Source organism: Bos mutus, chromosome 11 (genome assembly GCF_027580195.1).
Source record: "Bos mutus isolate GX-2022 chromosome 11, NWIPB_WYAK_1.1, whole genome shotgun sequence".
Lineage (NCBI taxonomy): Eukaryota > Metazoa > Chordata > Mammalia > Artiodactyla > Bovidae > Bos > Bos mutus.
Window position 1 is genome coordinate 11,138,412 of NC_091627.1, and position 22,212 is coordinate 11,160,623.

The 22,212-nt window shown below is 40.2% G+C and overlaps 1 protein-coding gene and 1 long non-coding RNA gene across 3 annotated transcripts in view; both read left to right on the forward strand.

Annotated features, from left to right (window-relative positions):
- Positions 1-518: 518 nt before the first annotated feature.
- Positions 519-1,769, forward strand: LOC138989953 (uncharacterized). Its single transcript, XR_011466144.1, has 3 exons — positions 519-608; positions 1,020-1,148; positions 1,279-1,769. It is a non-coding gene; the product is annotated as an uncharacterized lncRNA (long non-coding RNA).
- Positions 1,770-2,167: 398 nt separating this feature from the next.
- The window catches only part of NR6A1 (nuclear receptor subfamily 6 group A member 1), a 226,543-nt gene continuing 206,498 nt past the window's right edge, over positions 2,168-22,212 (forward strand). For both annotated transcript variants that reach the window (XM_070379006.1, XM_070379007.1), the window contains exon 1: positions 2,168-2,300. In XM_070379006.1, coding sequence (XP_070235107.1) covers positions 2,201-2,300 — 100 coding nt within the window. In that variant the 5' untranslated portion in view covers positions 2,168-2,200. The remainder of the gene's footprint in view (positions 2,301-22,212) is intronic.

The window sequence follows — 22,212 nt, forward strand, 5'->3', positions numbered from 1 at the left end:
CTCTGGAGCTGGGGAATAGTAGTGAGGTGGCAATCACACAGAGATCATTTGTCACAGTCCACAGAGAACTCAACAGCAGTAAGAGGACAAACTGGGGATCTAGGTGTACCCTGGTGGGAGATATGAATATCCAACAGAGGATATTTGAACAGGATCTTGAAAGATGAATAAGAGTTTGGGAGTGGACTGGGTGAAGCCAACAGTGTGAAGGAGCCAAGCATTCAAGTTCTGGTGTTTGACCGATTGGGTTTGGAATCCCCATCACGGACGGATGATTTCATCAGTATATGATAGGGGCAATATTGGAGCTAAAGCTCCTCATAAAGCAGATGTGAGGTTTAGAGAACACGGAGTTAATGTCAAACTCTCAGAACAGCAGCTGCTGCTGCTGCTGCTAAGTCACTTCAGTCGTGTCCGACTCTGTGAGACCCGACGGACTGCAGCCTACCAGGCTCCTCCGTCCCTGGGATTCTCCAGGCAAGAATACTGGAGTGGGTTGCCATTTCCTTCTCCAATGCATAAGAGTGAAAAGTGAAAGTGAAGTCGCTCAGTCATGTCCGACTCTTAGCGACCCCATGGACCGCAGCCTACCAGGCTCCTCCATCCACGTAAGTTTCCAGGCAAGAGTACTGGAGTGGGGTGCCATTGCCTTCTCCGCAGAACAGTAGCAGTTACAGATTAAGGATGCAGTACAGGTTAACCGGTGCTGGTAAGGTACAGCCACTCAACCCGTAAATACAGGGACGGATCACACAACATCCTGCCAAGCAGGTGAGGGAAGGAGTGTGATGAGAAATGTGGAAGGGGTCACATCAGGCAGGAGTGCGAATGCCAGTATAAGGACTTAAAAATTAATAAGCAAGCAATGACGTAGACAAGCCGACGGATTGGTAAGGCGGGGTGGGAGTCAGGGTGGGAGACAAGCTGGGGAGTGGGCAGCCAGTGAAGAAGCTGCGGCATAACCCGGGAGACTAGAGGCGGGCAAGGAATCAGTGTTCTTGTTCTTTGTCTTGGAACAGACCAGGTAGAGCCTGGTTAGACCTTGGGAGGCGGCCACGATGAGCCCTTTACAGAGACGGTCGCTGAAGGCGGACTCCCGGGGCAAGCCCAGACGCTGATGGCCGCGCGCCACCTGGTGGCAGTAGTAGGTGGGCTCTGCAGCGGAAACTGCAAAATCCGGGATTGTGCTCTGGGAAACTGAGGCAAGGAGCACGGGTGGGGGAGGTTGGGATCTTCCAATTTGACCCCGTCTCTAGTCTAACCCCGTTTTATTGATAGGAAAACTGAGGAGCAAGGAAGGCGACCAAGACCGAGGAAGGACGCTCTCAAACGAAGGGCTTCAAGAACCCAGGAGTAAAGAGCCTGAGTTTCTTTAATAGCACGAATGGCTTGAAGCTTAGTTTGCCATTCTGTTCCGTTCCTTGGGCAGGGGGAAAATGAAAGAGGAGGAAGAGAAACTTCAGTCTTTCCCGCCCACCCGGAGGTAAAAAGGCTTTAAAGAGTACCCCGGAAAGCAGAGTTTTATAGATTCCATTTGCATACGAACGCGGTCACCTCGAGTTAAACTCCGGTCCTTTAATCTCGGGTCCAATTTGTCCCGAAGCCGCGGAGGAAGGCCCTCGTGAATACCTACAAACACCGCCCCCTCTGAGACCCGCCTACGGGGCTGGGCCTCTTTGCACGTGCTCACCCGGCTCCTCGGCGATCCGCCTCCTAGGAAAGACTCATTCTCGGAGTGGGGGGATCCGAGGCGTCATAGGGAAGGTTGAATACACGGACAAGTCATAATAAAGAGAAGGTCCTGAAGTAACCTTTATTCAACTTGTACCGGAAGTCTTCATCAGGGTTCGTGGTATTAACAGGCCTTGGCCTCCCCTTCTCAAGGTCGCTTTTCCCTCCTCCCACCCCTTCAGTTGGTGGGGTCCAGCGTGGCCGGCCTCCTCCGGCGGACTCCAATTCCCAGCGTGCCCCGCAGGGCAGAGCGTGGCAGCGGCGCGTGACGTCGGGGGTGGGAGCTGGCCAGTGCTGAGGGGGCGCGGCGCGGAGGGGCGCGGAGCCCGGCGGCTCGGGGCCCAGAGAGCGCCGCGGCCGGGAGCCCGCTGGCCCCTGACAGCCCCCTCCCCCTGGCGGACGACGACGGCGACGAGGGCGCCGGTCATGGCGGAGCAGCGAACAGAGCGCGGGCCCTGAGCTCCACCGCATGGAGCGGGACGAACGGCCGCCTAGCGGAGGGGGAGGCAGCGGGGGCTCGGCGGGGTTCCTGGAGCCGCCCGCCGCGCTCCCTCCGCCGCCGCGCAACGGTGGGTGAGGGGCGTGCAAAGTCTCGGCCCGGCTAGAACCGGGCCTCTGTCCCCTTACCCCGGGGAGTCCCCTCCTCTCAGCTGACTCTTTCTCTCTCTCTCTCTCTCTGGGAAGCCGCGGCGGCCCCGGGTTCCCTCAGCGCGGACCTTCACCCCGGTCCCCCTTCAGCGCCGATCCTCCTTCGCCTCCCCACCCCCCCACCACCCCCCCGCCGCCGCCGCCGCCGCCCGCGGACTCCCCTCCGCGCGGATCCTCCTCCTGCTTGGCTTCCTCCACCCCGATCTCCGTTTCCCCCTCCCCTCTGTCCCCTCACCACAGGCCTCCCCTCCCCCCGGCCCCGTCCCTCAGCGCGAATCCTACCCCCCCTCTCAGATCCCCTCCGCACCGGCCCCTCTCCACCGGCCCCCCTCACCTCCAGTCCCGTCAGTGGGGGCGTCCCCTGCCCCTCGGGTCCCCTCTTTCCCACCGTCCCCTTCCCGGTCTCCGGGGGACCCCCGTGCGAGGATCTCTTCCTCCAAAGGGTCCTTTCAGCGCCGAGTTCTTTTCCTCCGCCGACCTCCTCAGCGCTCCTCCTCACGGGTCCCTCCTCCCTCCGCGGACGCTCCCTCGGCGCCCTGCCGCCGCCACACCCTCGTCCCCTGGGTTCTCTCTGCCCCTCACCTTTTGGGAGCCTCTTTCTCTCCCCTCCGTTCTGCCGCGCTTCCCGGGCTGCCCACCCGCCTCCCTCTCGGCGCCCACCCCCAGTCCCAGAGCTCCTGGCTCAGCGGTTCCTTTTCGGACCCCGCTTCTCCGCGCTCCTGCCCCGCGCTCTCCTGCCCGCCCTGCTCAGCCCGGTCTCCCGATGCCTCGGCGCTCCTGCCCGACCGGGGGCCCGGGACACCTGCCTCTTTCCTCTTTCCGCCCGCCGGTCCTGGCCCGCGCCCGCCCAGCCTTACTTCTCCTCTTCCCTTTGGCGCTCCCGGAGCCCGGGCGACTCTCACCTGGCCCGGCCCTTCCCTCCGCGCGCCGCTTTGCCCCCATGTCCGGGCCAAGTCCTCAGGTTCCTCGGGGCTGCGGCTGGGCCCGGCGGCCCCCACCGCTCTCCCCCCCCCCCCCACCCCGCCGCCCCCGCCGGCGCTCTGCCCCCGCGGGGTGTTTTATTTGTATCTGTTTGATATTTCCCCCCATAGTGTTTGCCGCGGAATGTTTTTATTGGTAACGTGTAAGGAGCTTTTGTGAGGTCGTAAAAGGTGAACTTTTGAACTTGGAAAGCGCCCTGGAGCAATTAGCGCAGGCGATAGCCCCGGGAGGCCTGCATTACAAAGGGTGCTCGTACCGGCCGGCAAACGCTTCGGCGGCAAACCCGATTTATTTATTTATTTGCCCTGCCTTCCACCTTTCACATCTCCTCATTTCCGAATAAAGGGCAGGCTCTCGGAGATCCGCGCCTCCTCCCCTCTCTGCGCCATAAACGCGCAATTCTCTGAAAGATCTAGGACCGAACAGTGTCTAACAAGTAACAGATTTCAAATTGAATGCAAACACCCGGGACAGTTAGTAGGCACTAAAAATTAATTGCTTCAGCAAGAAGTTTCTCAATCAGGACAGTGGCCTGGCAGGTGTGAGGAAAGTAACCTGAAAATAGGTCACTTAGGCGCTCAGTTGCTGAACGAATGGGGAGCAATTTTGGGGTGTATCTCCGCCTTCATAAATTTATGAACTCGTCAGACATTTATTGCCAGTTGAGTAGATCTGGCATTTTTACCAGTTAAGGAAAAAGTCGGTTTCGAAGAGAGCCTGGTTAGCTTCATTTACTGTTGCTGACCAAATAGTGATATGTTTTCAAAGCTCTTGTCTTTTTTTGAGATGTCTGTGATGTGTAGTATCTAGGTGGCTTGCAGTCCCTTGGGTTGTCTTTGGAGACTAATTTCTGAATGTGAACATGTTTGAGATCAATAAAATCCTGTGTCACAAAGGAAGGGGCAGGAATCCAGTTAGGGTAGAAGGAGATAGTATCATAGGAACAAAGGATTTCTTTAGTGCTTTTGACTTTTAAGCTTTTTAAGAGGTGATTTGGTTTGGTGTTAATGTGTTAAAGTTGTAAATTTTGATCTAAATTTTACCATGCTGATTTTTTTAAGCCAGATCTATAGAAGCTCAGATCTATATTATGGCCCATATTAGTGTGTGTAATTTTGTAATGTTTATCTATGTGTGTATGCTTCCTGTACCCACCTGTGCGACTCGTAGCTGATGGATTTTTACTACAGTCAATACTTTAAGTTCTACTTGAGAATATTGTTGTAAGGGAAGCCTAGGAACTGCATTTGCTATTAATTATTCATTAGTACATTTTAAAGAACTCAGCGGTAATTTTAACTCTTAATCAAATTTCCCTTTCACAGTCTCATTTCCTCAATCGGTCAGGACCATTTAAAAGAATGTTATCAAGCAATCCATTTAGGCTAAGGTGGCTTTAGTATTTTACATCAGCCCAATTTAGTGCTACAAATATTTCCTTTTTGTTGAAAACAGAATGGGACTTTTGGCAGTTTGATGGGCTCTAAGGAAAATACATGAAACATTAGACTGTTGTGGAAAGTTTTATTTCCCAGTGTAAAAATGAGTATTGTGTACTGTTTAACAGTGTATGTTCATTATCTCTTACAACTTAACATACTCACAGAAGAATTACCAAAAAAGAAAAAAAGTTTATCTTTGGAATGGTGTTTTTTTTTTCCCCGTTATATACTTCCTAATTCATGTTTTTCTCCAAAAGTAAATGAAACTGCTTAGAGTCAAAGCAGAGAAAATGAATTCTCCTGGCTTTTTATCCTGGTGGCTGATTTCTATTTTATACGAATTATTTGCAGTAGATAGTCATCTAGATAGCAGATCTTTTGGTTTGTGTCATGAATAAATAAACTGAAAGTGAAATTTTAGAAATGTTTTCCTGCTGGAAACGCCATTGATGATGAATTTACAGTCCTTTAAATGGTTTTTATTATTCTATCCAAACAGAATTGCTAGTCTTTTGATGCACCATTACCCTTCCAAGAATTTCCTGTGCTCACTGCACTAAATATTTCAGTTGTTGCTTTTAGGTTTTGATGACAAACATGAACTCAATCAGAATTTCAAAGGAAGATGAATGATTTGAAGAAGTATATGTCAATACTGCACTTGATCATTTTATTTTGAGAGAATAATGGAGTTCTAAATGTTTCAAGCAAAGGAAGTTTATTAACCATTATAAGTAATTAAAAGCATGTTTTATATAATTACATGTTAGAGGAATTGGAGAGAAGTTCACTAGATAAACCTGATGCCCTTTTTCTGTTAAGACTGTGCCATCTGAATGTTTATCCCTGAAAATACTTTAGCAGATATTTTCAATGACGGTGTAACTTTTCAGTTCTGTGACTTTAAAAATCAAGTTAGTTCTGAGTCAGTCCAGAATTTTCTACCTCCATTAAACAAACAAGCAAAAAAGTAACTTTTCAGTTCTGTGACTTTAAAAATCAAGTTAGTTCTGAGTCAGTCCAGAATTTTCTACCTCCATTAAACAAACAAGCAAAAAAGCATACTATAGTACTGTTGTTCTTTAGTCCAAACAGCAAACAGGTGTTTTTTAGTGGGTTCTGTGACCTCCAAAGAACATTGAAAGGCAACAATGAACAGATTCATCAGTGAGCTGAGGTGTGAGATGACCACATTTCCAATCTCAGATTTACCATGTACCATATTCTTTCATGTAATCTAAGTATGAACATGTTCCAAACCCATAAATCATTGTGAATTCTGTAGCAAAAAGGTGTGTGTGTGTGTGTGTGTGTGTGTGTGTGTGAGCATGAATTAATGTGAAGAGTTAGATGGGGAGGAGGGAGATGAGCTAGTGAATAAAACTGCTGGTGAATTTCCTAAACTATGCTTAAATCCTGTATTTCATATTTTATTAATAATTTATTTTTTTTTTTTTTTTTCATTTTTTCCCTTTTCCTGGGATTGTGGAGCAAAGGTTAGAAAATAGTTTTAGGTTTAAATATCTAGGTTTAGTTTAGTGGAGAATGGAGGATAGAAATGCCAACTGCAAATGTGGTGAAATTTCTCAGAACTAGTGCCTGTTGTGCAAGCTGGCTTTAAATTGCTAATGATGCCTGCATGTTCTGGGGCCTGGGGCTGTATTTGGAGTTTCATCCTGTATTAAGACATCATCATTTTGTTTTTATAACTATTTATTGGTTTGTATTGAATAAATTGGCCATTAATGAATTGTGTTCACATGGTAACTTCTGGCTTTGGGATAGTCTCCAAAATTAAGAGACTTCATTTTCAGCAAGCTCATTTAGATCTTTGGGGCCTTTTCATAAGTTTTGGTTATTATTTAATTTTGTGTTGTAGTCAAGTTAAATTACATTCTCCATTTAAGTATTTTTTGCAGTATTTTATATAATTAGATTGAAAGTTAAATTTGGTAAGATGCCATTTATGAGTAAATTTTAATGTTGGTCAAATCTATTCTATTAAAGTAGGACAAGAAAAATGCCTCATTTTATGTGTACCAGTTGTCTTATATGTGAAAAAGGTTCACAATCAGGAAAATAGAAAGTTCTGAATCAACAGATAAATTTTGCTTTTCAGCAAAGAATAAAAGTGTCCTTGAAACAATTTTAAATAAAAAGTAGCTATTGAATATGTCCACACAGGTGATGATCTAATATACCCAACTTTGTAATACTTTAAAAGTATTTCTGAGACCAACAAGTTGTGAAGGAAAATGTTTTCTGTCAAACTTTTACATTCTTAAGGTCAACTTTTTCCTGATTCAGGTAATTTCTTAAGGGTTTATGGGTGCCTTTGTTAATGACTAGGGTTCAGAAATACCAGAATTATTAAAGTCAGCAAGAAGTGCTAAGCAGCTAATTCTTTTTTGGGTGTTGAGTCCCTCTCAGAGCCGAAGTTTCAGATTTGTCTGAGCTTAATCTATGTTAAAAAACAAACAGAAAAACCAACTCTGGATTAACTTTGATATATATATTATTTCTAGAATCAGGCCCAGGCTTCTGTTTATTGCTTCTTTTCCGACGTGGGTTGTCTTTATGAGAAAGATAAGGCTGTTATTTTAGATATCGGAAAATTAGAAGAAAACCATTGTGAGATGTCTAACCTGCTTTTTCAGTGTGGTTTAGAAATAGCTATAAATAGAAAACTTTATGTGAAAGATTAAAACATTTCCTACTTTATTTCATTCTTCCCTTACTACCTGCTGTTAAATAGTAGCCTGGGGAGAACAGCTTCTCAAGAAAAGAGATTTTTTTGCTGTTTACGATTATTTAAATAAGACTTTACTATGTAACCCGGTAATTCTAATTAACAGTGATTTAGTTGGGGAGCGAACCAGGATTTCCTCAGCTGGCTGCTGGGGACCTGAATTGCTTTTTTCCCCACCCCCAGCTACACCAAATCTTTTGATCCCTAAGCTACAGTGGTTGTCATTTGAGAAAGCAAACTGAGAGAAAATAAGTTGAAAATAGTCTACTTTCAGCCTCATTTGCATCTTGGATGTTTTGTTCTTAAAAAAAAATTATAGGGATAATTGAGTCTTTAAAATTTATTTTGAAGGGTGCAAACTCTTATGTCTGAATAGAAAATTCCTGGATTTCTTTAAAAATACTTTTTTTTTTTGCTTTAAAAATTTGGGGGATGTTGTAGTATTGATAGTCATTATTTCAAAAGAGAAATTATTCTCATTTTAAGTTCACAGAGGCATTCAAGTGTTTTGAGTTTCTTTAGGAGTGTGTGTTTGGGGAAAACAAAAGTTAGCCTTTATGCAATGGAAAAATTTTCAATCAAAGTAGTTGTGGTTTCTCCATCAGCATTATATTCATAAGTTCGAATAAGGAATCACAAGTTCTTAATGTCATACACTTAATAAACTCTATAATTTGTTACATTCAGAGTTTAAAAAGTATCTTCAAATGATGAAATCTTTGGAACCTAATTGCTAACTGTACATACCTTTCAATTTGTTTATACAGGAGAAGCTATTCAACCATAAACCACAGATGGCAGTAGCAGCATATTTTTCTGTTTTCTAGAGGGACTCTGGCCTTTAAGTTGGTGTCAATTCTACTGGCACTGTTGATAGGTCAGCTGCCAAGTGTAATGTTTCCAAAACCAATTCCCTAGGCAGCAACATGTAATGTATTCTGGAAACAAATCCGGGCATTTGATTTGAAGATATACTCTGTGGGTGGTTTGAACCAGAGTGGTGATTTTGCTCCCATTGTTAAGAGTGAGAAATCATAAAGAGAAGCTGGTAATAATGATAGAGGGAGTTATTTGAGTGATAAGTTATATCACATTGGAATTGCACTGTGTATTAGTAGAGGATATATCAAACAGATATTTGCTTTAACAAGTTTGCATTGGAAACAATTTGTAATTATTTAGAAAATAAACTTGAGAATTGTAATTTTGAGAGTGAAATGCACAACTAAATTCCTCATGTAGCAGAAGTAGATAACTTTCTCAGTTTTTTATTTCCAGCTCTTCCTTATATTTCAGTGAATTTTGTATCTTTTTATAAAAGCAGTTCAGAGATCTATGAGTGCCTGCTCTTCCAACCCATCATTGTAGTGTTAAATTCTCTGTTTTTAATTCTCCCTCTGAATACATTGATTGAAAAAGGACATAATTAAACAGATTTTTAAATTTCCTGTTATACTTCGGGTCCAGAGGTATAATTTCATGGTTTAAGATTTAGGAAACATTTCAGTAACAAATCTGTGCCAAAATGATGGATGTACTGGTTCTGTGAAAGGATGGGGAGTTGGGGGGACTACCTTAACCTGTGTTAGTTTTCATTTAAAAAATTAATTCTTGCATTCATTTCAGTCTTGAAGCCATACTGTCTTGGAAGGATTTTAAAAAGTCTTGATTTTTTTGTTGTTGTTAATTTCTTGTGTTCTACTGGTGGCTCAGCTGGTAAAGAATCCACCTGCAATGTGGGAGACCTGGGTTTGATCCCTGAGTTGGGAAGATCCCCTGGAGAAGGGAACAGCTACCCACTCCAGTATTCTGGCCTGGAGAGTTCCATGAACTGTATAGTCCATGGGGTCGCAAAGAGTTGGTTGTGACTGAGTGAGTCTCACACACACACTGCATCAGATACAGTGCAGAGTTCTTTTTACCACAGTTAACTCCAGTTTGTATAATTTAGTTTTTCTCTCACAAGAAAGAAGAGGACACTTGAAGTCTTACACACTTTTTATCTTGTTTCCTCATATCTTGCCTTTAAAAATTCATAAATGAGTAATGAAATAATAAACAGTTGGATTGTATTTTTGTCAGTGGTTTCTTGATCATTTGTTACTAGATTGTTTGTTTCAGATTTAATCTCTCCCTATTGATTGAGTACTTAAATTTGTTATTAATAATTTACTGTATGGTGTAAACCAGTACAAAGTGTCATCCATGAACCACGGAAGAGTGGGCCCTGAAACCTTTTCAGGAGGTTCTTGAGGTCAGAGCTATTTTTATAATAATGCTGACATTATTTGCCTTTTTTGCGATGTTGACATTTGGGCTCATGTTGAGAAACGGTGGTAGGTAAATTATTGGCACCTTAGCAGAGATCAAAGCATCAAACTGTACTAGTAGTCATTATATTCTTCAATTCTAGTCACTTGTATTTTTTTTTAAGCTATTTTCACTTAAGAATGTCCTGGATGAAGTAGTAAAAATGATTAATTTTATTAAATCTCTACCCTTGAGTACAGATGTTTTTGATATTCTGTGTGAGGAAATGGCAGATGCACAAAGCATTTCTTCTGCTTACCAAAATAGAATAATTGTTTTTAAGAAAAGTGCTTCTGCAATTATGTTGTGAGCGGAACTAGCTGCTTTTTTTTAATGAAACACAAGTTTTACTTGAAAGAACAATTGACAGACCATATTCAGATTGGGTGTTTGGCAGACCATGTTTTGGAAAACGAACAGGGAGCCTGTTAGGCCAGGAAAAACTGACAATGCTTCTTGATGGTGAATAAAATTTGAACTTTCAAGTGACAATTAGAATTTTGGAAAACTTGTACTTGCCACTTTGAGCTTGAGAACTTCCCAGTACTTAAAGCCTTTTCTGATGAGCCCTAATGTTGATGTTACTGATAAATCTGATTTTTTTTTTAAATATTATATAATGAAATGTGTTAACATTTTGAAGATCACATTTTGGTGAAGGAGCAGTTTCCAAATTATCCAGTGTATGATGTTAAAAAATTCTGAATGGAGAAAAGATGGGTTCAAAGTGCTAGATAGACCAATGGGTTTTAATGTAACAGAGTACACAAAGTTCATTGATATGGTTTTAGATTTCCCTTTGAACTGACCTTTAAGAAACCACTACTTACTGAATTTTGGTATATTATCAAAGGAAAATACCTACAATTATTTTCATTAAGAAATAGTTCTTCCATTTCCAATTACAAATCTGTGTGAGACCAGATTTTCTGTGTATACTTCAACCAAAACAGTATAGCACAGCATACTGAATGCAGAAGCATGCAGGAGAATCTTAACTGCCAGAATTAAACCAGATATTAAAGATTAGTAAAAATATAAAACAGTGCTACTCTTCTCATCAATTTTGTTGTTTTGTTGGAAATTATGTTACTTTTCATAAAATAGGTTATATTAACATATAACAGGTTTCTTGTTACTTTTGGATGAATTAATAGATATTTTAAAAGATTTCACACTGTGGTAAATATCACTAGATATAACCTGTGTAAATGTTAGCTCTTTGGGTCCTCAGTAATTTTTAGTTGTGTAAAAGGGGTCCTGTGACCACGCAGACCACAGTAATGAGAGAACTTCTTTTCTAAACAGACTGACTTAATGTGTAAGAAAATGGTGACTTTGCCAAGTATTATTGTTAGCACTTAGTTACTTTGGGTTTTTCATTCCTTCTCTTTCTCTTAAAAAAAAAAAAAAAACAAACTCTGTAAAGAGGCTATAGAGGAAAAAAAAATGAAAATGAGTTCATTTTAAGTTTTCTTTGCTTGAGACTAAATGAAGTATGTCATAGTTCACCTCACTGAGTTCTCTGATAAGGCTTTTGTTACTTGCCATGTGAAACCTGTTGCTTAACTGTTAATTATTTGTATTAGAAAATTTCCAATAGAACCTGCTTCCTCCCCAAGGGTGGATTTATAATTGTGGAAATAAATCTGACTATACAAAAAATACTTTATTACTTGATAAAGAGTCATTGCTATAAAAAATTAAATATTTATGAGATAAAACCCTCTATCTTTTCAAAATTTCCTTCAAGAATAGTTTGCTTCCTGTGATAAACTATAATGGAAAAGAATATTAAAGAAAGAATGTATATATATTGAATTACTTAGCTGTGCAGCAGAAATTAACACAACATTTTAAATCAACTATACTTCAATTAAAAAAATAAAAGGACACAAAGTTACAAACATAAAAGAATACTTTGCTTGTTTGCTTTCAGTAGGTGTGTTTGGCTTTCACTGAGCCTTCTAAAGCTGTGATTTTGGCAGTGTCAGTTTGTAGATTGGTTTTCCTTTAACCTAGTTTTGACTGAGGGAGGTTGTAATAAAGTCTGTATAGGAGAAGTATCTCCTCTGCTGATGTAAGAATACCTTTTCCTAGTGTGAGTAACATTTTAGTGTAAGTCAATTAGTGTGTTCTTTAAGAGTTAGGGATTTACTCCTTAGGGTAGTTGCTAGGTAGAACTCATTCTGAAGTGAGTTTGCTGGCAAAAGAAATGTCACAGAACAATGTGAATAACAATAAGGAGTTTCTGGATCAGAATTTAAAGTGAAAACCCTGGTGGGTGATGAAAGATCAGTGAGATATCTGGGCTACCTTCCTGAGAGCTCTGTAGTCATCTTGATGTTCTTGGAGTTTCGTGTAATGTACCTTTCTAAGCGTTTTTGTGTTCTGTAGGGGTTGCAGCTTAGTAATGAGAAAATAAAAGCTTTTCCTTTTTCATTTTAATGCTTGGATATTATTTCAAGTTTCAGAGGAGCTAAATGATGTTAATTACTAAGCTTAATAACTGAGGCAGATTTGTGTGTTTTTTTCCCTTCCATATTTTTGCTGTACTTTGAAATCTAACCTGTTTGGAAGCTTCTCTTTAGCCTTACAATCCTTCCTCCAAAATGCCTTTTTGGCAGGATAATAAACCACCTGGGGGAAACCCCCCACTGATATCTGTTTAGAGGGCTTTGTTTTTTTGGAAGTGGCAGTAGTTTCAGTAAGGGAGGAAGGATTTTGGTTAGATAATGTGAGAGGGAAAGAGCAGGGACTCTGGAGTGTGGCAGTACAAAGATCACAGCTGTGTGACTTTGTCACTTGACTTCTCTGAACTTTAGTGTTCTCATTGAACAATAATAGCAGCTAACATTTATATAGTTGCTATTATATAATTTTTAAGCACCTTACATATGTTAACTCACTCTATTTTCATAACTCTGTGAGGTTGGTGTTCGACTGTCTCCTGCATTTTGCAGATGTGGAAACTGAAGCCCACAGAGATTAAACCCTAGTTTTTATATTTTTACAGTTAGTAACACCATTAATCATTTGTTTCCTAGGTTTAATCTCTCCTTCCACTCCCCTTCTCCCCATGTACTATAATGTTTCTGAAATTAAGGGTAGTGTTATTAGGACTCATGATAAAGCCTGTAGAGTGCCAAGCATAGTGTTTGCCTCAAAGCAGATACTTGTGAATCCAGGCGATTTATAATTGTTGAGGATTATACACAACTCAACTTCCTATAGAATAGAGTCACAGAGATCCACCGTTAGAGTTGCAAGTGATTTATTTCTCTTTCATGTTGGCTCTAATAAGCCAACCAGAAAACAGTTTTGATATAATCAGAGACTATCTTTGAGTGGTAAGGAAAGAGGGGATTTTGCGCTATTTAGGGCAGTGATACCATATCTTGAATCTGTAGCCTAAAAGAGAAAAAAACACTGAATCTCGAGTTTACATTACAAATTATCATCTGTAGCACTAAAAACACAAGTAATTGGTGTTTCATGAATGAGTGGATAAATGAAAGAATAATCAGGTCAGGAATTTTGAGTCTTTTCCTATGTCAGAGTCCTTTGAGTCTGAGTTCTTTGCAGGTAGTCAGAGAAAGTCTACAAAACACAAGGGAAGAGAATATGCTTTTCAGTCACTTGAGAGAATTGGGGCAGTATGTAAGTCAAGCTGAGTGTTGAAGCTAAATCCAAGGTTTGAAAAGCCCTCCTGGAACCAGAATATAGTACATTTCTGTTTGGAAATACAGCGCTCCTTATAACTAAAATGACCAGATACACCAGATTAAGATGAGATGGTCAGTAGATCCCTGGTTGTTGGCTTGAGTACTTTGGGGAATGCCATTTAGGAAAAGGTAGCTTTTGTCCCCTGTACATTTTAAAAAAAATTCTGCCACACAAAAGCCGACTATATGGAAAAGAGGACCAATCCAAGATTGATGTGACCCTTTGAAAGTGGAAATAGAAGAACTGGTTGTCCAAAGCTTGTAAAATACAGAAAGTGGTTTTCTAGCAAGGAGATAGTGAGAACGGTGTGACAGTGGGGGTTAATAGATATGGTAGTAATGTAGTGTTGAGCAGGGAAGGACTTGAGAGAGGAGAGCAGCCACATTATTTGAGGAGGTATGAGGCTCAGGAAATAGTTGGTGGGCCTAGGTTTTGCCCGGATTCTGATTTTAGCTCTCTTATAAAAGCATGTTTCTATGGGTCTACCTATAAAATGAAGGCGCTAAATTAGGTAATCACTGAAGGAATTTCCCAGCTTTATGATGAAATGAGTTGGATAAAACAGGAAGTTGGAATTTAGGAAAGCAAATAACTGTGGTACTCACAGCACGGATTCATTGGGATGATTTTGACTTTAGATACTGTTCAGTCATCCCTCAAGGCATATTTACATTTCTTAATGCTTACCATACTTTGTCTCCTTATTAGAACACCTGGCTGCTTTAAATTAAGGTCTGTGGAATCACATAATTTACATGTAAATTCAGTTCTCTGGGTCTGTCTTATAGAAATGTATGCAGATAAAGTTATGATGTTATGATAATTTGTAATGTAAACTCGAGATTCAGTGTTTTTTTCTTTTTTAGCATGATCACTATTCTTATACCTCCTCCCCCACAACCATGCCACACTTTTCTTTTGTAAGGACAATTTCATTCTTGAGTCAAACCCATAGTTAATTTCAGAGTTTTCCCTTATTCCTTGTAAAGGAATTTTTACCTGCAATATTCCTTCAGCACTGAGAAGAGTCCTGTCCTCTTAAGACTTAAATGCCCTGAGTTTGAGAACTTGGATTCATTAAGGAAAATTGCAAACCCTCCTTAAATGCTGTTGGTCAGTAAAAAGGGAACCCAGCAGGAAAGGGGCGGCAATGCATGGGGGAGGGGTGGAGGGGGGTTAGCAAGGGAGCTGCAGTTGAAATATTCATCAATCATTTTACTGGCACCAGGAAACCAATCAGCCTTTTAGAGGAGAGAACTTAATCAATCACCTAAAATCGGAAATTACAATTGCTTTCCCGCAAAAAAATATTCTCTTACTTGCTGACAGTTTAAATCTGAAAGATAGTTGGGCTGACTGGAATTCAGAGCTAACTGCTGGCGAGCAGCTCAGTTACTGAAAGTACTACTGTGATGAAAAAATGTATTTAACATTTGAAGATAAAATGTGCTATCTGCCATGAGCCTTTTAAAATATTTCAAGTAAAGTACTTTTCATGTAGTATGTCCATTAATATTAACAATTGCTGAGCATTTATGGGTAATATGAAGTGTGTGAAGTACTGTAAATTTATTTTCCAAACCTAGTTTTCAGAGCATAGATGGGCTCTTGGCTGAAGAATACCTAGTGTTTCCAATGCCTTGTTTGGAAAGCAAGTTTAGAGTGTTGTCTTAGGGACACTTCCTGGGGAACTCAGTTGGAAGTGCTTGCATATCAATAAAAGCAGGAGGGATTTAGCTGTATCTTGTATTTAGATTTAAATGGTGTGATCTCTGAATTCTGGACTTGAATTGCCTGTGGCCCTTAGGTTCCTTAGGTTTGAGCTACTTAGGAATCTAATGATTTTAAAATTAGGAATGTGTCATCACTGTAGAAAATATGGAAACTGAAGGGAAAATTACCTATAATTTTCCTTCCAGGTGACTGTTATTAGCATTTTCTTATGTTTTCTTCTAGTCTTTCTTCAAATCCTAGTTTTTTGCTTATTGTTGTGGTCTTACAGTATATACCATTGTTTTATGCTTTTTGTTTGATTTTACTTTTTTTCCTCATGTTTTAAGCTTTACTGATTCAACAGTAACTCATTTGAAACTTTTAACAGCCATGTGATATCTCATTGTTTTTCATTGTTGAACATTAAGACAGTTTATAGTTTCTCATTGTTTTAATGGTACTCCCTAGACTATCTTGTGCTTTCTTTTGGCTTATTTTGTGGGGCCCAGATTTTTAGAAGAATGTGTCTATCTCAATGTACCATCACCAACAACCAGTTTAATTTACACTAATACATCTTGTATATTAACATCTAGGGCTTATTACTATTTTTAAATAAATGCCTGATGCTTGAGATAGAATTGAGACACAGGTAGGCTGTTTCCTCTAGTCTCATGTTATAGAGGGGTATGTGGAATCATTCCCAATGCCTTTTGTTTTCTGAATCTTGTAGATTTCTGGCATTAGTACACCGCCCCCCACCCCCCGCCCCCCCGCCTCCACCCCCCGGAAGCATGCACATTGCCTTCTGCTGCCTACCCCATATCTCCAGCCTAGTCAGAGCAGTGCTTATGGACCCTTCTGAGACTGCCTTCTTTCTCTTATAGATTATGGGTGAGTGGGTCACAAAGACACTCTGGAGCCGCCTTTGGTTGCCTCTCAAAATCTTAGGAGGATGGATTAGTGTGTGTGTGTGTGTGTGTGTGTGTCTGTATGTCTCTTTTCAAATACAACTGTATCAGTTGCCTCAAAGTCTTGAATATGTCCTGAAACTTACAACTGAATTTGATTGGAAATTAAGTACATGGAGAGAGAAGTTAAATTTACATTCCTTTAGATATCTGCATACTTTGCATGGTTTCCTTCCTCAGTGACTGAAAAACTGATCCTGCACAGGGTTTGATAGTGAAAACCTAAATAAATTTTATGCTAATTTGAAGGACATTCATAATTTTTAGCAGAGCTGGTTTCAGAGTGGAAATAGAAATATTTTTGGAGTCTGGCTATCTACAAGTTTTGAATTAAATTATAAATCATATGAAATGAAGACCTCAGAGTCTTCTGGTAATTTAAAAAATTTGTTGATTGAGAGTAAACACAAATGTTTGAAGATTATTTGCTCTGCTTCTTTATGTTCACCACTGGTGGTAAGAGAATTTGCTATTTGCCAAGACAGTTTTTATAAGGCTCTTTAATAAGAAAGTGAATAAGCCAGCTGCTCTTTCCTTCGACTACACCAATTGCAGAGCTCCTCAAATCCTGGTTCATAATTAAAAGCCTTGAGATGACCTTGAATCTAACTGAACTACAAAAGCTGTCTTGAGTTAAATTTATAGTCTTTGTTGATTTCAAAAGAGGTTAGAAAGAATCATATTCTGTTTGCTGAAACATTAAGGATAGCCTTGGGTGTACGTTGAAGATCAGAAATAATTAATGAGAGGCACTTTTAAGTACAGAAGAGAAACCTGGAATGGACAAAAAAATTAGATTTGTCATTTCTTCATTGAGCATTCAAAATATGTATTTGAGGAGGTTTAAAGTAGGGTGACATTTTTCAGAGTGTCAGTTTGCAGTATTCAGATTTGCTGTAAAGATCTCTTTTCCCCATTTTAACACAGAGATTTTTGAACCCAGCTGGGAAATCAGAATAAACGTTTAATGCTGTTTAAAAGTAACAGCTTATTAATTCATGCTTAAAATATTTTACAGTAGTGGTAGCTTTGTTAATGAAAGTTCCTATTTATCCTCAGACAAAACTTCCCTGGTGGCTCAGATGGTTAAGTGTCTGTCTACAATGCGGGAGACCTGGGTTCGATCCCTGGGTTGGGAAGATCCCCTGGAGAAGGAAATGGCAATCCACTCCAGTACTATTGCCTGGAAAATCCCATGGACAGAGGAGCCTGGTAGGCTACAGTCCATGGGATCACAAAGAGTCGGACATAACTGAGCGACTTCACGTCACGTCAGAAGTGCTTTATATTTGGGCTATGTCATAAGATCTATGAGTAGAGAATTTGTCTGCTTACCAAAAAGGGCAGAATATATTTTCAGTTGTTTAGAGAGCCTTGAGTTACTATCTTATTAATAGAAGGAAAGTTAAAAATGTAAGAAAAGTCAGATTTTATGCATCAGTAGGTGAGATAGGACATTCTCCTAGCATCATAAATGTGATAAATCCCTGAAGAGCCCAGCAGTAAGACAAATAGTTTGAGCAAGCACTGATGTCTTATATAGATCATGTAGGCTCTAGGGTTATTTTAGTTTTTACATTTATTTAATAAGATTAGCTTACACTTTGATCGAAATAATTGATCATAAAATTATATACCTCTGTGTGTGTGTCACACACATCAGGGATTGTCAGTGTGGGATCATTAAAGATGGTAGTGGGGGTTCTCAGGAAGTTCTAGTTGTGCAAAATTTGATCTGAAATCATGATTGTCCAGCCTAAATGAAGTAATAATGTCTCTAAAATCTTGACTTTTGTCTTGAAAGTGTTCCAATTTAGTCTGGCAGCTGTGCCACTCGACCTCTGAATAGCAGGTACAAATTTTTTCAGGAGGGTAGAATAAATAGTCGTTGTAGTATGGTAGACAAACTGTATTTGTGTGAGTGGCAATTTAAGATTATTTCAGCAAACTGTTACTATGATATAGTGATTAACTACGTGTGTTAGCTTTAGTTGGACCTGGGTTTAAAACCTCTCTCTCCTGCAGAGTAGTGGTGCTGAAAGGATGTAGAATCACCACACAGAATTTCTTACTGAAGAATGAATTAATGCAGTGTGTGAAGAACCTGGAGTGTAGCTGCGTTACTGTAGAAAGATTATTTAACATTTCTCAATTTCCTTTTCTATAAGTAAGGGCTTCTCTGGTGACTCAGCAAAAACAAATCTGCCTGTCAATGCAGGAGACGCGGGTTTGATCCTTGGGTTGGTAAGATCCCCTGGAGAAGGAAATGGCAACCCACTCCAGTGTTCTTGCCTAGGAAATCCTATGGACAGAGGAGCTTGGCAGGCTACAGCCCATGGAGTTGCAAGGAGTCGGAAATGACTTAGCAACTAAAGTAAGTAAGGTTAATAGACCTACTTCATAGATAAGCAAGCCAGTTCACCAAAATGCATCTCATTGAAACTAGTTTGTAAATATCCAATTTACCTAATGTTCAGTTCAACAGAAGTCAATTTGCTGAATCTAATTTGTAGAATTCGTTGTCAGTTTCCTTCTAAATTGCTACCTTATCATTTTTTACTCTTTTATTCTCTCTCTCTTCCTGTACCTTATCTCTTCCCCCATTACCTGCAGACGAAACCAGACTGTATCTTTTCACCAGCAGAGGTCCCCTCTCTGCCCTAACTTTTTGCAGCTGCAACAGCAGCAGAGACAAATTGAACATTTTGGCGGATTCATGTTGATGTATGGCAAAATCAGTACAATATTGTAAAGTAATTAACCTCCAATTAAATAAATTTATATTAAAAAAAAGAAAATGCTGCTATCCTGTCTGTCTTAATTTGGCAGAAATCTTTAAAAGCTAATTAAACTCTCCCATCAGTATGTGTTTTTATAAATTGTCTTCATAGTTAAAATAAATTTTTAGTAAATTTAGAGAATTGACTATTTGGAGTTTTGCCTATTTGGTGAATAGACTTGAAACTACCTCGCTCAGGTATGTTTGGAGAAATTAGGCAATATCATGTAAAGTGCTTATTACCAGACAGTTGTTGGATTAAAGTCAGTATTCAGGTGTTCTTTTTCTTGAAGTACTCTTACTCAGGAAACTGGGAACAGTCTCCCTGTACTCTCACTCAAGGATTTTCTCACCTGGGCTATCTAGTTGCACAGTATCTGATGCTGAAGTATCAAGGCTGGTTTATAGACCACCCTGTGACTTCCCCCTCATTATAGTATTGTTAAAAGTGCCCAAATGAAGTACCTTTTTTTTTTTTTATCTTGGATAACTGTTACAAAATGGCCCTGCCTTCCCTGGTACCCTTTGGGGTTAGACTTCTCAGTGAATTTAGATATGTACCGCTTTTCTGAAGCATTTACTTCCAGACACTTGTAACTAGAATTATGAGCTTTAGGAGAGTAAACTGCAGCTTTATCAGGGTAAGAAGCAAGGCCAAGTCCCTGGAGGTTCTTGGTGGGAAGTATCACAACCAGAGCAAATGCTCCTGTCTCTAATACACAGGAAACCTGGCTGCACCACCCCCTCACCCAAAGCCTTCTGAAGGTCTCTTAAAAGGGCTTTCTGGTAAAATCTTTAAAAAGAGGTTGTTGAATGTTCAGTGTGTGCCAGGTTCTTGCTAAACTATCCAAAATAATCCTTTCCACAACTTTTCTTTTGATAGGTGGTGATGTTCCCATATTACATATGAGTTAACTGAAGCTTGAAGTTGAAAATAACTTACCATGGCTTATGCCACTATTCCACTAAATCAGTATTTCCAAACTTTTGTTTTTTCTGTATCACTATCATGATTTTTGTCATTTCCTAATATTTATGTATTTAATATATTAAATATTGAATTGTTAAAACTTTGCAACCCAAAATTTATTTTAAAAGGATATTTTGTTATTATCCTATATGTAAAATTATATGCTGTAGAGAAGGTAACAATAAAAATAAATTTAATGAAAAAATACTGCATTAAATTCTAGTTAAGATGTTGCCTGCTCAAGTCTGTATGACCAGGCCTTCTAGTTACAAAGGGAGATTAGCAAGCATTAGAGGGGTAATAGAGAAACTAGTATCAAACTGAGATTTTTCTTCTGATGTAATTAGAAGGGTTGAAAGAGAAGTGAAAAGGTAACAGCTTTGAAATGCTTTAAAGTGCTTTCTCTTGGTTCACTTCAAATCTTCCAGTAGTCTCCTCACTTGGGGAAACACGGATAGAGCCGAAGGTGTTCTCATTTTCCGGATGAATAAACTGAGAGGAGAAAGTCTGTTCAATGTAGTGCCACTGGTTCCACAGACCTTACTGTCCAAGCCACCCTGCTACTCCTGGGTTTTCCTTCTGTCACCTCCCTTCTCACCCTTCATCTTGCCTCCTCCTCTCCATGCTTTTCTTTCTTTTTTCTTTTTTTTAATTTTATTTTATTTTTAAACTTTACAATATTGTATTGGTTTTGCCATATATCGAAATGAATCCACCACAGGTATACATGTGTTCCCCATCCTGAACCCTCCTCCCTCCTCCCTCCTCCCTCCCCATACCATCCCTCTGGGTCGTTGCATTGTACCAGCCCCAAACATCCAGTATCGTGCATCGAACCTGGACTGGCGACTCATTTCATACATGATATTATACATGTTTCAATGCCATTCTCCCAAATCTTCCCACCCTCTCCCTCTCCCACAGAGTCCATAAGACTGTTCTATACATCAGTGTCTCTTTTGCTGTCTCGTATACAGGGTTATTGTTACCATCATGCTTTTCTTTTCTTCCCCATCCTCTAGGAGAATTCAGCTGACTCCAAGGTAGTTTGAGAAGGAGATTCTTTGATGCATATTTCTGATGTCTTTTCATTTGTTTAACAATTGTTGAGATAGGATTTCCTCTTAAGAAACTCAAGTCTTTCTACAAACATTGCATTTCTTGGTTCTTACTGTAATTCCAGAAGGCGTAAAATATTCAGTTATTTTGTAGGTATTTGTACTCCTACATAAAGTATTTATGAAATAACTATATAACTAAATAGCTATAATGACACCACAGACCTTCCTTTGATTCCTAATTATGTTAGGAATTAGGAGTTAGGAATATTGGAAAAGTAAGTTTGAAAAAAAAAAACTGCCAGCAGTTTTTGATGTCATCTCAAGTACAATAAAATGTATTTTCTTTGATTTTGTAATAGTCTTTCGTAGTTTTGTAATTTACATTTACAACAATTTACATTTAATTAACATTTTATTGCATCCTGTTCCAGTGGAGACAGTGTGTGCGAGCTCAGTTTCTCAGTCGTGTCCAACTCTTTGTGACCCTGTGGACGATAGCCTGCCATTGAGGACATGGCCTTGCAAACAGGGAGGCAATGCTGGCCCTGAGCATGATCTACCGAAGTAGATCTCTGTGGGGAACGGGAGGAAATTTTAATACTTAATGCCTTTTAGGAAATAAAGCAAAATGGCATTAGGGTAATTAATACCATGTGGAGCAGGATTAAAAATTGAATAATGTAAACTGGAAACAGGAAGACTGTGACATGGTAGTGGCTGTAACTATGTCAGCACAGCTTCAGTTTCCAGGCCAGCTTGCATTTCAGTCTGCCTCAACCTTACGAGTACACTCCTCGTCTTGACATCGCTAGTTAATATTCTAAAAACTAGTTATAATATTCTAAAAACTATGGCCATTTCAGCTTATTCAGGGCTTCCCTGGTGGCTCAGCTGGTAAAGAATCCGCCTGCAGTGTGGAAGACCTGGGTTCAATCCCTAGGTTGGGAAGATCCCCTGGGGAAGGGAATGGCTACCCACTCCAGTATTCTGGCCTGGAGAATTCTATGGACCATATAGTCCATGGGGTCTCAAAGAGTCAGACATGATTGAGAGACTTTCACTTTTGACTTACTCAGGAATGTGAAGCATATCCAGAAACAGGATTGCTAAAGTCAAGTCACATAAGTGTTG